The 19587-nt window shown below is 31.4% G+C and overlaps 1 protein-coding gene across 2 annotated transcripts in view; it reads left to right on the forward strand.

Moving 5' to 3' along the window:
• The window catches only part of LOC118205439 (uncharacterized), a 118686-nt gene that overhangs the window by 97306 nt on the left and 1793 nt on the right, over positions 1-19587 (forward strand). For both annotated transcript variants that reach the window (XM_085812675.1, XM_085812673.1), the window contains exons 17-21: positions 1363-1469; positions 1845-1944; positions 9974-10071; positions 10194-10278; positions 15614-15782. In XM_085812675.1, coding sequence (XP_085668801.1) covers positions 1363-1469; positions 1845-1944; positions 9974-10071; positions 10194-10278; positions 15614-15782 — 559 coding nt within the window. The remainder of the gene's footprint in view (positions 1-1362; positions 1470-1844; positions 1945-9973; positions 10072-10193; positions 10279-15613; positions 15783-19587) is intronic.

Below are 19587 nucleotides of genomic sequence, written 5' to 3' on the forward strand. Positions count from 1 at the left end.
TTTAAAAAGCGATTCACCATTTATAGTGAATCAATGCAAAATGCTAAAACGAAATTAATAGCCCTTCTGGGCAAATTGCTCCTTCGGGCTAATTAAACCTTTAAGTAAATAGAATTTATATTCAAGTGTTAAAGAAAAATATACTGATAATACTAATATTTTTGTTTGTTTAAGTTTATTTTGGCTGTATAAATGGCAACAGTAATAATAATATAATAATAAATACCATGAATAATAAAATATATATTTTTAGAATTTTAATTCTTTGCAAAATATGTAATATGTGTATTTTTTATGTATTTTTCTGTGAATTTTGCTTAATTGTGGTACCAAAATTTTAAAACAGTTGGACATTTCATAGGACATACCTTTATATATATATATCAGTATGGATTTTCAATGATATTAAGAGCTTTCATTTTTACCATGGCCATGAGAATTAGTAATTTCCGAAAGTAATAGCAATCACTTTCCTGAAAGTTTATTCATATTTAAACTTTTAAGTATTTCTTGCTACTTAATGCTCATAGTTCATATTTGAAACTGAGCAATGCATTTTAAATTAAGATTATTATTATGTACCTTTCTGAAATATATTTCATCTTCATTACCATATAAGAAGCACTTTTTTCTTTAAAAATGGGGTGTGTCTTATACGTTGATACTCAGTTTTTTATTACATTCATTTCTGGAAATTTCCTCTATTCAGATTTATGCAATTTTTTTTTTTTTTTTTTTTTTCTTATTTCCTCGAGAGTGTGGGAATATTACAGTTACATATAATTCAGCGAATGGGCATGCGATGTCATTGACAATCATAACTGGGTTTGTTTAAACTTTCCACTTTTTGTGAACAACATTTAACTGTGTGAAATTTCTCCTGTTCAATTTTTTGAAATTTGTTGGCAAGTTATGGCTTAGAAACAACGTCACCATTGCTATAACATAGCATACAAGCTACATGTGATTGCATATGCTAAAGAACCTGGAAACAAGGCTGTATTTGTATTACTTTATATTTAAAATACTGTAAATTCATTATAATGATCAGTAATAAAGCTTTATCCTTCAAAAGTATGTATTAAATAGGGGGTGCCTAGTACGTTGGCAAATACAGTAATTTTCGACTTCAACCTATTTTATAGAACAAAATTTAATTTTAAATACTCAAATTCATTCAGGTATTTTCTGTATCCAATACACTATACAAATATTTTACCTCCCCCCCCTTTCAAGAATACAGTTATCATATCTTCTGATTAAAAAATGTAAGTTCTTATGACTGGCATGAAATTAGGAATTTCTAATAATTTATGAAATAATTTATTTTTTAACATCTGCTTTATGTGCTTTTATATTAAGGCTGTGATAGAATCTGATGTGTCTAGTGAAACTACGGATGACAAAAGGAAAGTATCTTCATCAGAAAATGAAAGTGATGTTGAGTTAATAAATTTGAAAAAGGAACTGTAAGTATTATTATTTTAAATACTCATACATTGTAATTTTTACTTACAGAAAGATTTTATTTCAATAAAAATGCAAATCTGCAATAACTTTAATAACCATTGTAACTCTTTTTTTTTAATTTATTTTTTAACAGGGGGATTATTTGTCGTATGAAATGCATTTGAATTATATATTTTTTAATTAATCTTAATATTTATTTACATAAAACATTTTCAGTTATTTAGGTTATGCCCAGTAAAATGTGTAAATGCATTTTTCATTGAAATTAGCCTGAGTAGTATTTTTATTATACTCATAATTAATTATTTTAAGAAATTTTGCTATCCTGTTTTTTAAAACCTTTTGCCTCAAAAATCATATCTTATTTTTATCAGGTCTTCGAAACAAAATAAAAGGTCTCTTTCCACTAAAAAAAATGTGAAAACAAAGAAAAGAAAATCTGATGAAAGTAATGAAAAAAGTAAAACTAAAAAGGTAAGAAATTTATTTAAAATATTTGTCTAATTTTTTTATAGTATTCTGTTAAATTTCAGACTGGCTAGTGATATTGTAAATCTTGATAAATAGTAGAATATTTGCATTCTGCAAAAATTTTATCATTATTTCTGTCTATCATTGTATTTGTTACATATTAAGATCTTTCATTTTTAGTTTACATTTATCAGTGTGCGTTCAGTCCCAAAGCTGATCAAAAAAGCACTTTTAGTAAATTATAACATTTTAAAATGGATTATTTTAAGAAAATAATTTTCAAAGCTATTGTAATGTTTTAATAATTAACTGTAGTTTTATACTTACTTTAAAATTTAAATTGCAGAGTTGCCAACTCTCCCGATTTTCGACCACTCTCCCGCCAATCCGATTTGCAATATATTTCTCCCAACTTTTTCTTATTCTTAAAATTTCTCACGATTTGTATGGAACTTGGCTTAATACCTCGTTATATGAACAAGAAAAAAAGTGATTTTGGACGTCTGAAAGCAATTGAATTTTCTCTAGATTATATCTAAAACCAAACCTTGCGAATCAGATAACTTCTGCTTTGTGAGTGAGAGCATATACGTATCCAGAAATGTCGTTCTCCAGTTCTCCAATAGGCATCGAGCTCCACTGTGTGTGATCTGACATATATTAGCCAATGAGGACAAAGCAAGCTGTTATTTGGATGTTCTTTAGTTATTTCATTCATTTTGTCCTGAGTTGTGCGAGTACACGTGCCTTAAAGAAATAGTTTTAGAAAATATCTTTTGTTATGTCTACGAGAAAGGTGAAATACTCGTGTATGTTTCAAAAATCGTACACAGTTGACTTTCCTTCCATTATTTCCTCAAGGAAATGTAATAAATTTGCGATGTGTAACGCCTGTCATTGCGATTTTTCGATTTTGCATGGTGGAAGGGCGAAGTTTACACACATGTGCGTACACAAAAACACAAGGACAACATGAGTTGTTTTGAAAAAAACGAAAAATTAAATTTTTCTTCAGAAACAAAGGACCAAAAAATTATTAATGCAGAATGTCTGTTCTCTGTCTTTTTACTGGAGCACAACCTGCCACTGAATGCATCGGATCACGCTGCAGCTTTATTTAGAAAATAGAAAATTTCCCGATAGTGAAATCGCTAAGAAATACCCAAGTGCAAGAACCAAAACAGGTGCAATTGTTAAAGAAACGGGTTTGAAAAATAAATCCTCAGCAAGCAACAGACCTCTTTTTTTTTTTTTTTTTTTTTTTTTTTTTCCCAATCTGAATTGAATAGGACTAAAAGTTCTGTGTTCTACCAACCCTAGCGAAGAATGATTCTATTCCCGAAATTTAACGCCGTCTGTTGAAAATTAGAATGAAAAACACCTTAGTTATTTTGTTCTTTATTCTTCCAATACCGGCAGCTGTTGATTCCGATTGTGTAATATCACGTTGGGAAGAATTACGGAACACGTATTGCTCAATAACGTTTGCGATATTTTGCAGAGATAATTAATTTTGATGTTCTGTCCGAGATTTGTTTATGAACACTTAAAAGAGTTTTACTGTGATTGCTAAGCAGAGTATTTTTCAGTTCCATTGGTTTATTTTTATATGATGCACATATCGAAATGTCAAAAGCATTTATTTAGCGGAAAAATCTAGAGAGCGTCTACAGTCTACCCCTCCGCTCCTCTTTTTCAAGTTAGGCTCGACTGTCCGAATATTCGCCAATTTCCAAGTATGCGGGTTAGTTAAGCTTTTACTGTTAAAGGATGACTGCATGAAGCAAATTTCTGTCTTCTGATTTCAGAAATGATCCTCTTTTTTACTTAAATTACTTTGCTTGCAATATCTGTTAAGGGAAAACATATACAATGAAAATTTAGAAAATGTTCAGAATTTAGATTTAAATTATTTAAATATCAATATGAGTGGAAAAATAAATTGTATTTATTATTAGGTTCCAAGCGAATACAAAAAATGTGCCTTATTATTATTTATTTTCTCTATTTTGAACTGAAATTTCATCATTAAATCTTGTAATATAGTTTAGTTCTGCATAGTTTTTTTCCTCTCATTATAAACTAGTTCTGTAAATTGAACTGTTATTTAAAATTTAAAAAAAAAAGTAATTATTTTCCATGGTTGAGGTAATGTTTATTCTCTCTTAATAAATACTGTATTTCTCATATTTTAAATTACAAGTCTAATTTTTAAGGTTATGCAGTTGAGTATAATGTAATTAGACAGGTGCTTATTTTTTTTTCTTAAAATGTGCTTGGAAAGTGCATATAGGTGCTGATGGAATTTTTAAATATAGTGAACTGTCTAGAATTATGTTGGTCATCTTGACAGTTTCCATAGTAATGCAGAACGTGAGAGGATTTTCAGTGTTGTTGCGAAACCGAGGACTAAATTTAGATCTAATATTAGTGATGACACATTAACCGCTTGCCTGATTATCCCGAGAAAGCTCCGTGAAAGAGATTCCAGCGGTAAGCCAGTAAGAAAAGAGACCAGATACCAGTGTAGAATGTCAGGTATCACTCTGTGTTGTCCCTTGTTTCAAGAACTATCGTACAAAGATTAATATTTCACTTTTTTCCGTTTGCGAGAGATAACTCGGTATAGTAAACTAATATTAAAAATAAATGCTTTTACACCTTAAAAAAATTAAAAATTCAACTTAAAACCTACATACTTTAATTTGTTTTGTTTTGTTGTATTTAATAATAAAATTTAAAAAAATGCAATAATTTTTTGCAATTTTTTTCAAAAAAAATTTGTAAGGGAAACGGTTAAAAAAAATTCATTAGCGAAAGCAGGCGTACGTGGCAAGTGCTATGAACAAAATTATGAAGTTTCTTTCTTTAAAAAAGCAAAATCTGCCACTGTTTATAACATTTGTACAAAAACTGAAAAGTGTTTTTTTGTTTTTGTTTTCTTAAACGATGCAAGTAATAAAAATGTTTTTTATGTGTAAGGTATTTTTGTGTTGCTTGCATTTAAGAATTAGTTACTATTTAAAGTTAATTCATTATCAAAAACTATATTTTTATCATTTAAAAAGTCTTTTTAACATTGTGAAAAATCTCCTGATTTTTGAGTATCATAGATTAGTATGAAATTAATTCAATCTTAGAATTTAGGTTTCGTTTTACTTAATAAAATTAATACTAATAATAATGAAGTAACATTATCCTAATTAGACTTTATAGAACATTTTAATGTGAAGATGCACAAAGGAAAAAAATAAGTCATCTGAAGAAATACACATTTTCTGCATAGCATGAATTTTATTCAATTAAAATCTTTGCTAGCATTGTGCGAGTCCAAATGAACATCAAGTTCATAAAATTTAACATTATAAAGTTCACAATTTAGCTAGGGAAAAAATCTATAAGTAATCTTGAAATTAATTTCTTCAAAGTGAATGGAAATTAGTAGGATCTTTTCAGTTTTACACTCAAATTATTTCGGTAATATCTTATGGTGAAATGCAAGCATTTCTTGGGAGTCAAAGGTAGATACATGTAATTACAATGTTAGTCTCCAGTGTTTATAAATTCGTCATCAAGAGAAATGACAGTTAATAATTTCTCCATTTATATTATCAAAATCTATTATTTATGTTAGTAAGATTTTACTGTAATAATAATTTGAGCAATAGAGAGTAATAGAACAAATGCTGTTCTGAATTCTTGCATTACTTTTCCTAGTTCCATTAATCCTTTCAAGATGGGCATTCCATATACGCATTCCCTAAGAACGTCTCTTACAGCCGGGCGTCCCATCCACGCATCACTAGAGATTGCATTCAGAGGACGGGTGATGCGTAAATGCATTTTAAGCTGGAATTCTTTTTTTGAAGGCCACTAGATGGCATCCTATGTCCATTACTTTTGAAATGAACACAGTTTTAGGTTCCTGACCTTGAGTTGGATATATTCTGCTTGACTTTGGTATTTTAATCAACTGCTGGGAGGAGGGAAAACATAAACAGGGGTGTGCTCTTTAAATCGCTGTGTGCTAATGAAAACATTCGCGTGTCTGATTTATATAAATTCCTTTTTTTTATTATTATTATTCTATTTTTTCCCTCTACCATGTACGGTCTTTTAGGGTTACTATCTGGAGTTTCGTTACTCTTTGCATTACGTTGAGATATATTTCTGTTTCTTCTCTTTTTATTTCAGAAAGCCTCCCTCTAGTCTATTATGGCGGGAAGGCGCTATTTATCAGAGGAAGAATACCCTAGTATGGTTAGTGAACCATTTACTAACGCAGATGAGAATGATGATTCATTTTCTAAAGAGTTAGAAAGTGATACTTCTCCGTGCTTCGAGATTTACCACAGTCTTCATTTTAAATTTTGTTACTTCTTACTGTAAATAGTCTTTGTTGTGTTGTTTTATTAATTTTAAACTTTATTGATGGATTTTATCAATTAAAACTTTGGAATAATTTGAATAGCGCTTCCGAAAATTATTTTACAAGATAAGCAATTTTTAAGTATATTTTCATGTAAAATAAAGAAAAAAAAAGAAGAAAAAAAAAAAAAAATTATTAAGTGTTAATTTTAACATATATAAGAGCTCAAGTAATAAATTAAAATACCAAAAATTACGATGCTAGAAGCGAAACTTTTTTTTTTTTTTTTTTTTTTTTTTTTTTTTTTTTTTTTTTTTTTTTTTTCTGATTTTTTTTATAAAATTAGGCTTAGCAATGCAAAACCTCTGTCCTGTACGGTGACTACCTTCGATTCCCTTCCATCCCACATGAGCGTCTTAAACAAAGGTGCCATCGCGAAAGGGTTAAAAATCAAGTATCACCAGCCATATTCTTTTGGAAAGATCTGAAGTTTTGAAATTAGTTAATAACTTTTATAGAGCTATTCCATTTGGTAATATTTTCTGCAACTCTAAACATAACTGATAATTTTTTATACAAGTGTTAGGAATGTTAGCTTTACTGTACTAATGATGATGATTATTTTGACTTTTGTTAAAATTTGAATCTGATGGATTTTTATAAGCTTTTATTTGGTTCACACAGAGTGTTTCACCATGGTTAAAATTGTCTCGTCAATTTTTTACTTATTTCTGATAGACTATCAAGTTTCAATTTTGTATACACACTATTGGTCGATGACAATGCAATGTGGTGAAGTAATTTTTTAATTTCAATTTAAGTTTTATTTTATTTAATGTTTAAATGATTTTTCACGCATATCAGAACAAACTAAGAATTTTACTTTCTGCACTTCTGAACAGAAGGGGGGAATCTTTTAAATGAAATTTATATGAAAATTGTGATTTAATTTCTGAATTCTGGAGAATATTCGAAAATTGCTCAATTTTTCCATCTATTTGATGTTCATTATTTTAGAATTTCAGCATTTAAAAATGTATCAGATATAAAGTTTTAAAATTTTCACAGATTATAAAACAAACACTGCCCTCTTTTGAAACAAGGACTATAAAAATTATTAATTGGATAATTTTCTGTATATATTTAAGAAATAAAATCGGTACTTCTGGTCATTGCATCACTTGCGAACATGTTACTTTCAAGGTTTCACGATATAAACTTGTAAAGAGAAATCTTTAATCTCCTTTCTTCATAAAACTGTATGATATATATATTTTCTCTTGAGTTCATTAATTATCTCATCCATTTTAAATAAAAGCTTTTTTTATAAAAATCTTTTTTAAATTGGATCTTATTAATGGCTAAATTTCATGATATAATCTTCATGAACTTTTTTCATATACCTTGGGCAATCTTTATAATGGTCTCTAGCAATTTATACACTTAGGAGGACTACTGTTTTCAATATCTCAGAGGCATGAGATGAATACTTTGGGTAGCCTTTACAGTGGTCTCTAAGCAACTTATACACTAGGGAGGACTTCTGTTTTCAGTATCACAGAGGCATGAGATGAACTGAAGCACATTTCATGTACTTGCTAAGGAGCGTCAGTTTTCTTTCATGTGATTAACTCTGGCATTTGTGACACTGTGGAGCAAATTCCTCATCTAAAGCATATTGAAAATGTTACTACACTCACCCAAAGTAACAGGTTGTGGAAAGTTTGCACTTAAAATTTTAACTGTGCAAGTTTGGGAGAGTTAAATCTTCAAATTGTATAGCTCTCATTGAATAAGATTCATAGCTGGTGATAAGTCTTTAATTACAGCTAAAATTGAAGAAATTAATTGAACATGGTTTGTAAAAAAGTTATTCTCGTGATTTTTTTTTAAAAGAAAAAAATAGTTTGCATTTTTGTTGAGAGGTACCGCACAGATGCAGTAATAAAAAATTGATAAATCAGAGTCTTATAAATTGCAGGTTTTAGGGTTATCAGCTCATTTCTGAATATTCCTTCTACTTGCTCATATATAAAGTTTTAATTGTGATGTCGATAAAGCATAACTAGTGGAATGATTTTACCTCAGGCAAGAATCACTGAAAGGTTGCAGACACAGAAGAGATAGAAAAAAGGTTCAAGTCCAATCATTTGCTGGACTAGCTTTCCTGGTAAGACGTTTTAAAGAAATGGGAATTTTATGTAATTGCCTTCCTGGTGGTGCATCAAGTTTATCAGGTATCTGTACTTCCAGTCTGGTTTCACAGATTGACACTCTAAGGGACTACTTGTGTGGCCTTTTTTTCTTTGAAGAGGGTTGCACAGAAGATGGCTGGAAGACCTGCTCAATTCTTAGAAAATGCTACTTGCAACTGCTGCTGGAGAAAGTGATACCACATGCTGAAACATGATGTCCTTGACACAGTGACGTTCATGCAAGACAGAGCACCAACTCGTATCACAATTGAAGTAAGGACATTCTTTAGAAAAACTTTCTAATTTGGCATCAAAATAGAAATGAGTAGCCCCCTTGTTCGTCGGACTTAAACACCACCTGATTTTTGGCTTTGGAGTTACATCAAGTCTAGACAGTACCACAATAACCCACTTCTTTAGTGCAGTTAAATGATGCCATTCATCACGAAATCTCTTGCATCTATTCAGATATGCTATATGTTGCAGTTAATGGTGTTGTAACTTGCTTGCAAACTGTAATCTGTGATAATGCCAGGCTTATAGAATAAGAGTGATATGCTTGTAAACAAATGAAGTTTTGCTTGAAATGTGTGATTTGCTCTCATACAATGCTCTCTATCGACGAAAGTTTTAATTTTTAACCCCCCCCCCAAAAAAAACAGCCCTCTTCATGAAAATAACTTTTTCATAAAACATGTTCAATTCAACCAATTCTTCAAATTTAAAATTTTTACAATATTTACTAGTTTGTGGAACACCCTATATATAGTGGCACTAAAATTGGTTATTGTTTTAGTCATTTATTTCTCCCATTATTTTATTGCATGTTCAGATTTTAAAATAGTGTTTTAGTGGTGAGATCTAAGAAACAAGTAACTAACTAAAAGCAGCAGATCGCACACTACATGATTTTCCGAGGGAACTTTTAAATTCAAAGACTTGCAAATTTCTCCTTAAAGTTGGTTTATAAGAAACGTAACTTCCCATGTTTTCATGTATGGGATTGACTTCATTTCCTTCTCAGAACATAAACATTTGCATCACTTACAGCATACAGTTTACTAGCAGATTTATTTTAATATAAATGTTTTTGTTCAGGAGGATTTTTTTCACAGCTTCCTTCATAAATTCTCATTTTATAGAAATGGTAATATGAGAATATGGCAAAAATTTGAAATACATTTCATGAAAGAGAACTGCTTCCTTAAAGGAGCTAAGGTTTTTTTTTTTTTTTTTTTTAATGTACTTTTTGACAGTTTACATCCAACAGCTAGTTAGTGCCTTAATTGTTGTATGGCAAAAATATGAGTATGGAGGCAATATTCCAAACAATTTGTATATTCATCTTTAAGTAATATTCTCAAATTATTGATAACAACCATTAAAAAAAATTAAACTTATAATTCAAGTATTTAATGCAGCATTTATTACAGTGAATAAATTGTGTATTTTTTATTTATTTTTCAAGTCAAAAGTGGAATTGGAGGATAAATCCAGTGAAGGCAGTTTAAAAAAACAATCCTCTAGTGAAAATTTGCAGAAAAACAGCTCTCCTGCAGAAAATATGTATGTTTTTATTTAAATGTATTTGTTTCATATGCAGAATTATTTTATGCTATTAAGATTTTTTTTTTTCAATCTTTTATTGTATTTAGAATTTAAAGTACTGCTTTTCGTAACTTTCACAGGAGTTCTGATTCATCTATCCTTGCAAGTGATGATGAAGTTTCATCTAAAAAGCAGAAGAAAGAAACTCAAAAAAAAAGTGGAAAGGTATTGTGGGGTTGATGCATGTCTTTTATCATTTAAATGCATTATAAAATTATATCTTATCTATATATGTATATGTTTACAGAGTGCTCGGAAAATATCTGGAAAAAATATAAAGGGTATAAAGGGGAATAGAAAAGGCAGAAAGAAGCACATTTTGTAATGGAATGTGTGCACCAAAATCACACACGGAGGTGGTGCAGGGTGCTCTTGAGCGAAAGATGAGCATGTTCAACAGATGTAAACACTCACTGCATCGCTGTATGAATGCATAAGTCATCAACATCCATTTTATCCATGGATCTGTGGTTAAAATGGAGTTTGTAAATAGAAGTACAGTTAATGGTTCCCCTATCCCAGGGGTGGCAACGTGCGGCTCTTTTGATACAAAGTTGCAGCTCTCCAGTCCCATACGGAAAAATTAATAATTTATTATCAAAACCCTTAAAAATAAGAAAATATATTTTTAAGTGCCTAATTTTTTAGCTTCTATTTTCATAATCGTTAATTACAAATAGCTATGCTTAACATGACCGTAATGAGATACACTTGAACCACTAATACTATACTGTTAATTTGAACTATTGTTCATTTTTTCAGTTCAGCCATTAGCATGGCATCTGATGGCTGAGCTGAAAAAGAAAACCAAGAATTCAATCATGATTGGGCGGAGTAGTTTGCATTCATATGCAACACAGATCCAACTTGTCTCATTTTCCACCAAAAACTCGCACCAAGAAGTCGAATTTAAAAAGACACTTCACTACAAAACATACCCAGTTTGCTGGTAAATATCCAACCGGGGACGCACGAAAATAGCTCTTGAAGAGCTCCAAAAAGAAAACAACAACAGTCAAGTTCCATGCTAAGTTAACTGGGTACAATCTTCCAATAATGTAAATCTGCCAAGGTGAATACATCAAAGATTGTTTTATACATGCATCTGAATAACTGTTTCATGATCACTGTTTTGTAAAATCAAAGCAGAAATCATGAAAAAAATCAAAGATTTGCCATTATCTGCAAAAACAGTACAAGATAGAACTGCTAAGATGTAACACATATGCAAGTGGAAGATATTCAGCTGGCTTCTGCCTTATCACTTGCTATAGATGAGCGTTGTGACATAAAAGACACGGCACAAGTTATCCTTTTTGTAGGGTATATGTCCTCCCAAGGTCCAAACAAAGAACTGTAGGATTGCTATCGTTCTCAGGGTAAACTTGTGGAGAAAATAGAGCAAATGTTTGGGCAAAAATGCCTGAAAGACAATGAAATTAATATAAATAAAACTGTTTCCATAACAGCTGATAGAGAAGTATGACAGGAATACATAGAGGGGTAACATCAATTCTTCAGAAAAAATAAACCATGAAATTCTAACTTTCACTGCATAATTCACCAAGAAGCGCTTTGTGGCCAAAATAGTTGAGGTCATGAACTTGGTAATGAGATACATTCCACAAGAGAAGAGGAAGAAAGACCTTGTTGCTTGTTTGCATTAGCTGTACATAAGTCACGTGATCTCTGAGGTCATCTGCATTGTTTGTTTATAAAAGGTATATATAAGTCACGTGATCAATGAGGTCATCGGAATGTATCTCATTAAGATTATTAACATTTTGCAAAAGCACGCTACCATCACCAGTTTGAAGATTTCCTTGATAGATAGCCAGTTTTCTGACCTACTTCTGCACAATAAAGTGGCTTTCCAGAGGTAACGTATTGCAACGTTTTGCTTTGTGCGAGTGAAATAAAAACATTCCTCATGAAAACATGAAAAAAACATTGACCATTCCGAATCGGAAGAAGACAAACGGCTGCAAAAATTCTACTTCATGGTAGTCAACCTTGCCCAGCCTGTGAATCGAACCCCGTACCTCTGGTGCTGCTGCGCGATGCGCTAGCCACTGCACCACTGGGCCTCACCACAATGAAACTAAATATAAAACTGCAAAGAAAGGGAAACCCAGCCTACACCTAGCTTGAAGAAGTAGCTTGTTTCGAAAACAAATTACTGTATTTCACGGCATATAAGACACACCCTTATTTAGAAGGCCACACACATGTAGATGTAGAAAAAGTTATGTGTATCTATATGTTTATCCGGGCTAAAAATAGCATTCAGTATTGAAAGTTAACCTGTGACCTTCACATATAAGACGCAGGTAACTTTTTTGAGACCAAATTTAGGGAAAAAAGTACGCCTTATATGCCGTCAAATATGGTACTTATTTTTGTTGAAGACATGGAGAGCGATATATTAATTAATTTTGAAAATCTGAAGTATATCACAATGAGACCAACGCAACTATTGACACGAATTACTTCAACATAGCTTTAAAAAACATGAAGGATGGATTCGCTGAGAAATTCGAGCAATTCAAAACAAACAAAAATACTCTTGCGTTCATACTAAATCCTCTCAACGCAAATACAAATGATATCGACAATGAAACCTTTGGAATTGATGCTGGATTGCTTTAAATTCAACTGCTATATTTGAACACTAAAGACTTGTGGAGTGGCAAGTTAACAGAACTCAAGAGCAAGTTGGAAGAGATGGAGGTCCAGAAATGCATGCACATCGAGCAACACAAGTGGACAGCTCTAAACGAAATTCTGCGAGTTGAGGCCCTCATATATTCGGCGCAAGGAATAGTCTTCCAGAATGACATAGTGAGCTGAAGAAGTTGGCATATGGAGTACTGATGATCTTCAGGTTGACATATCCGTGCGAGCAAGCGTTCTCTTGCATGCATATAATAAAAAGTAAAGTTTGAAGTCAACTAACGAATAAAAATCTTGAGTCGTGCTTGAAACTTAAATCAACAAGCTATAAGCCAGATTTAATCAATCATTCAAAAGGCATGCAAAGCCAGTGCTCCCATTGATGTAACTATCTATATTTGTGTTTATACATATATATTATTCCGTATTTAAAGCCGTTTATTTTAAGTCAAAAATCAAATATATATAAGCAAAACTATAATACTGAAATGAAACTTTTTAGTGGCTCTTTAAAAACTGGGAAATTTTGTAAACTGTAACGTTTGGCTCTTCTGTTTGAATAGGTTACCGACCCCTGCCCTATCCTCGTTTGAGTAACTGCTCCATTTCTTTCTGAAGCATACAGATATAATACATGTCAGCAAGCTATGCTTTTTGGGAAACAATGCATCCCATAGGAAATCAGCACAGGAAATGACAAATCATGCCAGCAGAATGTTGTTATTTCCTATTTAACAGCCCCCTGTAACACTTGAATGTGCTATTTGAACACATACATTCCATTACAAAATCTTTTATTTTAGTCCCTTCTACCTGCCTTTACACTTTTGCCAGATATTTAACGAGCACTCTGTATATATATATATAATATATAAATATTATATAATATATAATGAATAATATATATTCATAGGCCAAAAGTCATGGGTTAGAAGCTTGCTAATAGGTCTCTTCCAGCCTTTAAAAGTGTTTCAGCAGTTAGTAAGTGGCATGGTGGTCCACAAATACTGCAGAATATCCCATAATTGTATTACATTGAATGAAATAGGATCCATTTAATAACTTACTAATGCATTCTATAAATGCTACAGAGAGTTTGTGTATGGAAACTGCAGCTGACAATGTCAATGGAATCTTCCTATAGCCATCTAGTTGTAAAGACAGATAGGTAGTAATGTTGCAATGTCTTGTTAAAAATTGAATACTCTTAAAGGGATACAGGTAATCTGAGATGTGAAGCCAAACCCTTTTATGGTTATGGAATTATGAATTAATCCAAAACACTACAAATCTATGAACATTGATGTCTTGTAGATTAATTCTCACATATAGTTTAAAAGTCAAAGAGAAATCACAGATAATAAAAATTTGTCTCTTAAGGGAACCCAGCCTACCAGCAAAGGGAGAAGGATAAGTAAACACACCATTCAGTTTCTTGCTGACGAAAGTTTCTAATTTCATGAAATTCTTAATTGCCAGAGCTTGTGAATTAGTTATATTTTGAACACCGATGTAATTACAAGTCTAAAAGTACAAGTAGCGATATTGTTTTGTGAGCACCTATAAAAGTATTACAGTTATTATAATTTTTATAGGCAGAATATAAAAAATAATACAAGGAAATAAACTTGTAAGGTATTAAAGGCATTCCTCGCTTGTGTCCTTAGCACCTACAACTAGCAATTGAAAGACCTTAGATTTGGTTCCCAGTGAAAATCCTGAGGACTGTAGACAAGCCCACATCATAATGTTATCGTCACTTTATTAGGCCAGTAATGTGGATTTTCCCTTTTTTTCATATAGAAGTAAAAGTGCAAGAGATTTATTTATAGGCATCTCTCCCATTTGTCCTTTTGGATGGCGTAGATCAACACAACCAGCTAGCAGAAGGCTAATTTTTATTACTTGAATGCATCAAACCACATAACAGCTATCTGCCTAGGTGAAGAGATGCTTTTACGAAGAAGTCTCTAAGGAAAACGCATATATTCACATTATTTTTTCCTTATTTAAAACTAATGCTTCTTGAATGCCCTCCACTCTTATCCTTCTAAATTCCAGCTTCTCCATTCTCTTCTGTTTCTAGGGCATCCAGTCTGAGGTTTATTGAATTAGATGTCTTAAAAATGTCTGTTAATGTATACATTTTGCTTCAAATAATATTAAAAAATGGTGGTTGAGTTTTTTCTGACTCGATGACTGCAGTAGCTATAACTGCAGGTTATATTTTGAATTAGATGTCCTGTGAAAATCATTTGCAACATTTCCATTGAACATCTAATTTCAAAATGTATTTGAATAGTTACTATAAACAAAGAACTGAAGGCCCTTTCAAGTTAGAATTGTCCTTGTGTATAAAAAGTATTATATTTGTTTTAATCTAACTGCAATTTTAATTTCTCGTCAAAAAATTTTCAATCACAGCTCATTTTCTTCTCTTTTATTATTTTTGAAACTTCCAAGTGAAAAATCAGTTTCTCCTTAACATAAATAATCATTTTCGAATTGATATTTCAAAATACGTCTGAACATTCTAAAAAATGTTTATTATGGCAGGCTGACTAGGATTATTATATCATGAGACACAAATGAAAACATGCTATCAAATTACAAATGATTTCAGATGTTGTGGTCACACTTTAAAAATCATAGAATTTTTTTCTTAATTTTCACAATAATCTTCAATAAATTCCATTAAATTCTTTGATTCTTAGTACCTTTCTGTGGCTGTAAACATTTATTTTGAAATAGTCCTTTAATATGAAAATTACAGTAAATATGAAAAAATTTAATATAGAATAAAATTCATGTTTATATTACCATATAGGTGGAAAAAATAAGCAGTGCTTCAGAAGCAAAGATTGAGCATTTAAAAAAATATGTCAGAACAGCTGGTATACGTGTGAACTCTTACCCAAAACTTTTTGAAAACTGTCAATCTGTAAAGTCAAAAGTTGAAAAGCTGATGGAACTGTTACAAAAAGAAGGTTTAAAAGGTAAGTAAATTTTAACTTTCCACTCCAATTTATTCTTTGACTTCAAGGATTCATATTTTAAAAGTGATTGATTAAATACATTACGGTACTTTTCTTTTTTAATAATAGCACATACTTTTTTAATTCATTAAAAGTTATCCCTTAAAAAAAACTATTGTATAATCAACTCGAAACTATGTTCTCACAGTGTATTTCTGCAAATTAAGAAAATGAGACTTTTAGTTCCCATTACAATATTTGTTGGATTTCTACTGGAATCTTTTTTTTTTTTTTTTTTTTTTTTTTTTTTTTTTTTTTTTTTTTTTCTTCCCCATTGTTCATTGATTTCATAAAGCTTTTAACTAACCAGTTACCACTTAAATATTCTGAAAAAGTACCATGCAGATCTTGAAAATCAAGCATATTTTAAAAAGTTGCTTATCTTTTAAATGATAATTTTCATTCAGTTTTATAGGGGGTTAAAAAAAAGGTGCCAATAGCATTTGTTATGCAAATCTTGAAAATCAAACATATTTAAAAGAAGATGCTTATCTTTTAAATTATCATTTTCATTCAATTTTATAGGGGGTTCAAAAGAAAGGTGCCAATAGAATTTGTTTCTTTAAATACTGATCCTAGATAATTTTGATATTATAAAGTTTCTCAAAACAAGAATAAAAAAAATCAAGTCTCCAAATAAGAAAACAGTCTAAACATTTAGTTGGGACAGTTCTCTAAATAAAAAATCTGATTTGCCTTGATGGAGTCAAATTTCCAATTAGTAAAATAATTATTATCTTTTAAAAAAGTTATAGAATTCAGGTTCCTTTCTTATATGAAATTAACAAATAAAACTGAAGAACAAAAGATGAACTGAGATTTAGGGAGAAATTACAAAATTAGTTTTGGCATTTAATGATTTTGTATCCTACAGGGGTGTTTGTGCTCCGGGGAAACCCCAGAATTCTGGGGATTTTGAACTTCGATACCCGGAAATTCGGGGGATCGTTGTTCAAAAGGAAGTAGAAATAATAATGAATTATTTATTTTGATCTGGGTAATTTTGTTTGCTTTGAAAGCAGAAAACGCAAGGTCAGTGTGTATGGTGAAAACTTTTCCTTTCTTTCTCCAAAGGCAGTGATAATGCATGAAAAGGGGGGAAAAACTTCTTTTTTGTCCTTTCCTTATTGAGAGTTATGACTCATTCCCCCGGTTCTCGGACATTCTCTTCTGGATTCTTTTCGGCAAGTAGGTGCGGCAGAAAAAAAGGGAGAAACTTTGTTCGACCAGATGTGCGATCGCGTGACTCTGGGTTCAAAGGTCTTATCTCTCCTGGCGTGGCGCCAATAAGTAGAGAAGGGGGATTTTTTGCCTTATTAGCTATTTGTCATTGATCGCTTCTCAACTTTTTTTTCTCCGCTGTGTAAAATTTTCGTTTCATTTATTGATGCACGTGTAAATTTTTCGTTTCGTTTATTGAAATATTTTTTTATTTATGTACGCAAGAGAATTTCACTATGAAATTTCTCGATATAAATAGTGATATTATGCAATTAGAAGAAGGTGTCCGGAATGCATTTAGGTGGAATTGGATTGAACGGAGAGATGGTAATGGGGATACCATCGGCACATGGTGCAAGAAAATAAATGTTGCTGGACAAGCATATTGTGTTTTTTGTAACTCACTGCTGAAGTATGGTGGGGAAGGATTCAAGGCTTTCACAAATCATTCTAAAACTGTGACGCACATAAAATATTCAAAGTGCATTAGACATTTAATGACTTTAAGTCATTGAATGTAAGTAATTATGCTAATTCAAGTAATTAAGTAATTATTAAGTAATTATGCTAATTCAAAAAATACTGATGACTTACTGGAGACTGATGCTCGGCCATTGGATATAGTGACAAGAAAAGCACGCCAAGAGGTATTAATAACTTCGTTTATCATCGAGAATTCTCTTTCTTCCAATGTAGCTCCCAATTTAATTGAACTCTGCAAACAGTTGAGCCGCGATCATACAGCACTAAATTCGTTGGAAATGTCCAGGACTACTGCATGTTATAAGATGAAATATGGGCTCGCAAAAACTATTAAGGAAAATATCATTAAAACTTTAAAGGAGACTCCATTTTCTCTAAATTTGGATGAAAGTACTAGCAATGCTCAAGAAATTATACTGGCAATATTGGTGCAATTTTATGACAACAATCAAAATGAAGTTGTAGTTCATCATTTTGCATCTCTAAAGATGGAATCTTGCAATTCAGAAGCTGTTTTTAAAGAAGTTGTTAATATTATTGAAGATAATAATATTCCATGGGCAAACTTAATTAGTGTATTAATGGACTCATGCAACACCATGCGTGGGAAAAAAAAGGGTGTTGAAACCAGACTACGATCAAACAAAGCACCCCACTTATATTGATGGTGACACATGTCACACAGCTAATAACTGTGCAAAAAAAATTGCTTCATGTTTTGATAGATACTTAGAAGATTTGTTTGATGACATCTATTTTGATATGAAAAGCTGCAGTAAAAGAGAAAATTTTTTCAAAATCTGTGAATCCCTTGCCATTAAAAAACTTAAGCCCTTGAAGAGACCAGACCGTAGGTGGGTGTACATTTTATGTGTTTTAGAAAGAATCAAAGATCTGTGGGATGCTCTTAATTCATTTTATTTTCACTACTTGGATAAAACTGATAAAGGGGATTATTTTTCTTATGTTGAAACTGTATACAATAAAAGAAATATTTCTGCAGCTCAGAAAAAAATTGTTGAAGGGGTGTATTCTTGCTTGCATTCCCAACAACTCACAAAGGATGCTTTAGCTCGAAAAAAAAAGAATACTAAATGCATGGGCGTAACTAGAGGGGAGCATCTGCCCCCGGGCACAGAATCCAAGGGGCGCCAAACTGATGTTACGACATTTTAGAATTAAATGTTTTCCATCCTTGGCAAGCAGTAGGGGGCACGAAATCTTCAGTTGTCCCTGGGCACTGAAAACCCTAGCTACGACTCTGACTAAATGGGTTATTTGTTATGCAAAACAAAACTTTATTGCATATGGCATTATATTCAGCAGTATTAGAGTTCAACACATATATTAAATTATTTGAAACAAAAAAACCAATGCTTCATTTAATACATTCCAGTATTTATAAATTGATGGCAAAATTTTTCTCTTTTCTTATGAAGCCAGAAAATATAGAGTGCACATCTTATAATGATTTATTAAAGGTTGATGTCACAAATCCAGAATTCCATCTACCTAGCAAAGTAATATTTACTGGTGCAGAAGCTTTCACTCTCCTGAAGAAATTATCAAAAAATCATCCAATAGCAAAATTCCAAATTTCTCTGATGAAAGTTTATACTAATACAGCACAGCATATGAAACAGAAATTACCCCTTAAAAATTCATATCTAATTAGTTTTACAGCATTAGATCCAGAGCTTAGAGGTAAAACCAGTACAATATTAGCTTTTGAAAAATTATCATCTTTTATGTCCCATATTTTTAGTGATAATGAAAAGTCAAAAGTAGAAGCTGAAATAAGTTATACCAGAGTGATATTGATATCACCAAAGAAATGCTCTACACATCTGATGAAAGTGGAAATCAAGTCAAGTGTACAATTGATAAATATTGGTCTAAAGTTTTTAATTTAAAAGATGATTTCACAACTGATTATAAGTATCCTACATTGGCTAAGTTGGTCAAAGCCTGCCTTAGCTGCTTCCATAGATGCAGTGCAGACTATTAAATATGATTTAATGGCTTCTAAAGAAACCTCATGTGAAAAATATGGCTCAAAAAT

Source organism: Stegodyphus dumicola, chromosome 3 (assembly GCF_044657685.1).
Source record: "Stegodyphus dumicola isolate Sdum_Otavi_A_Nest chromosome 3, ASM4465768v1".
NCBI classification, from domain to species: domain Eukaryota; kingdom Metazoa; phylum Arthropoda; class Arachnida; order Araneae; family Eresidae; genus Stegodyphus; species Stegodyphus dumicola.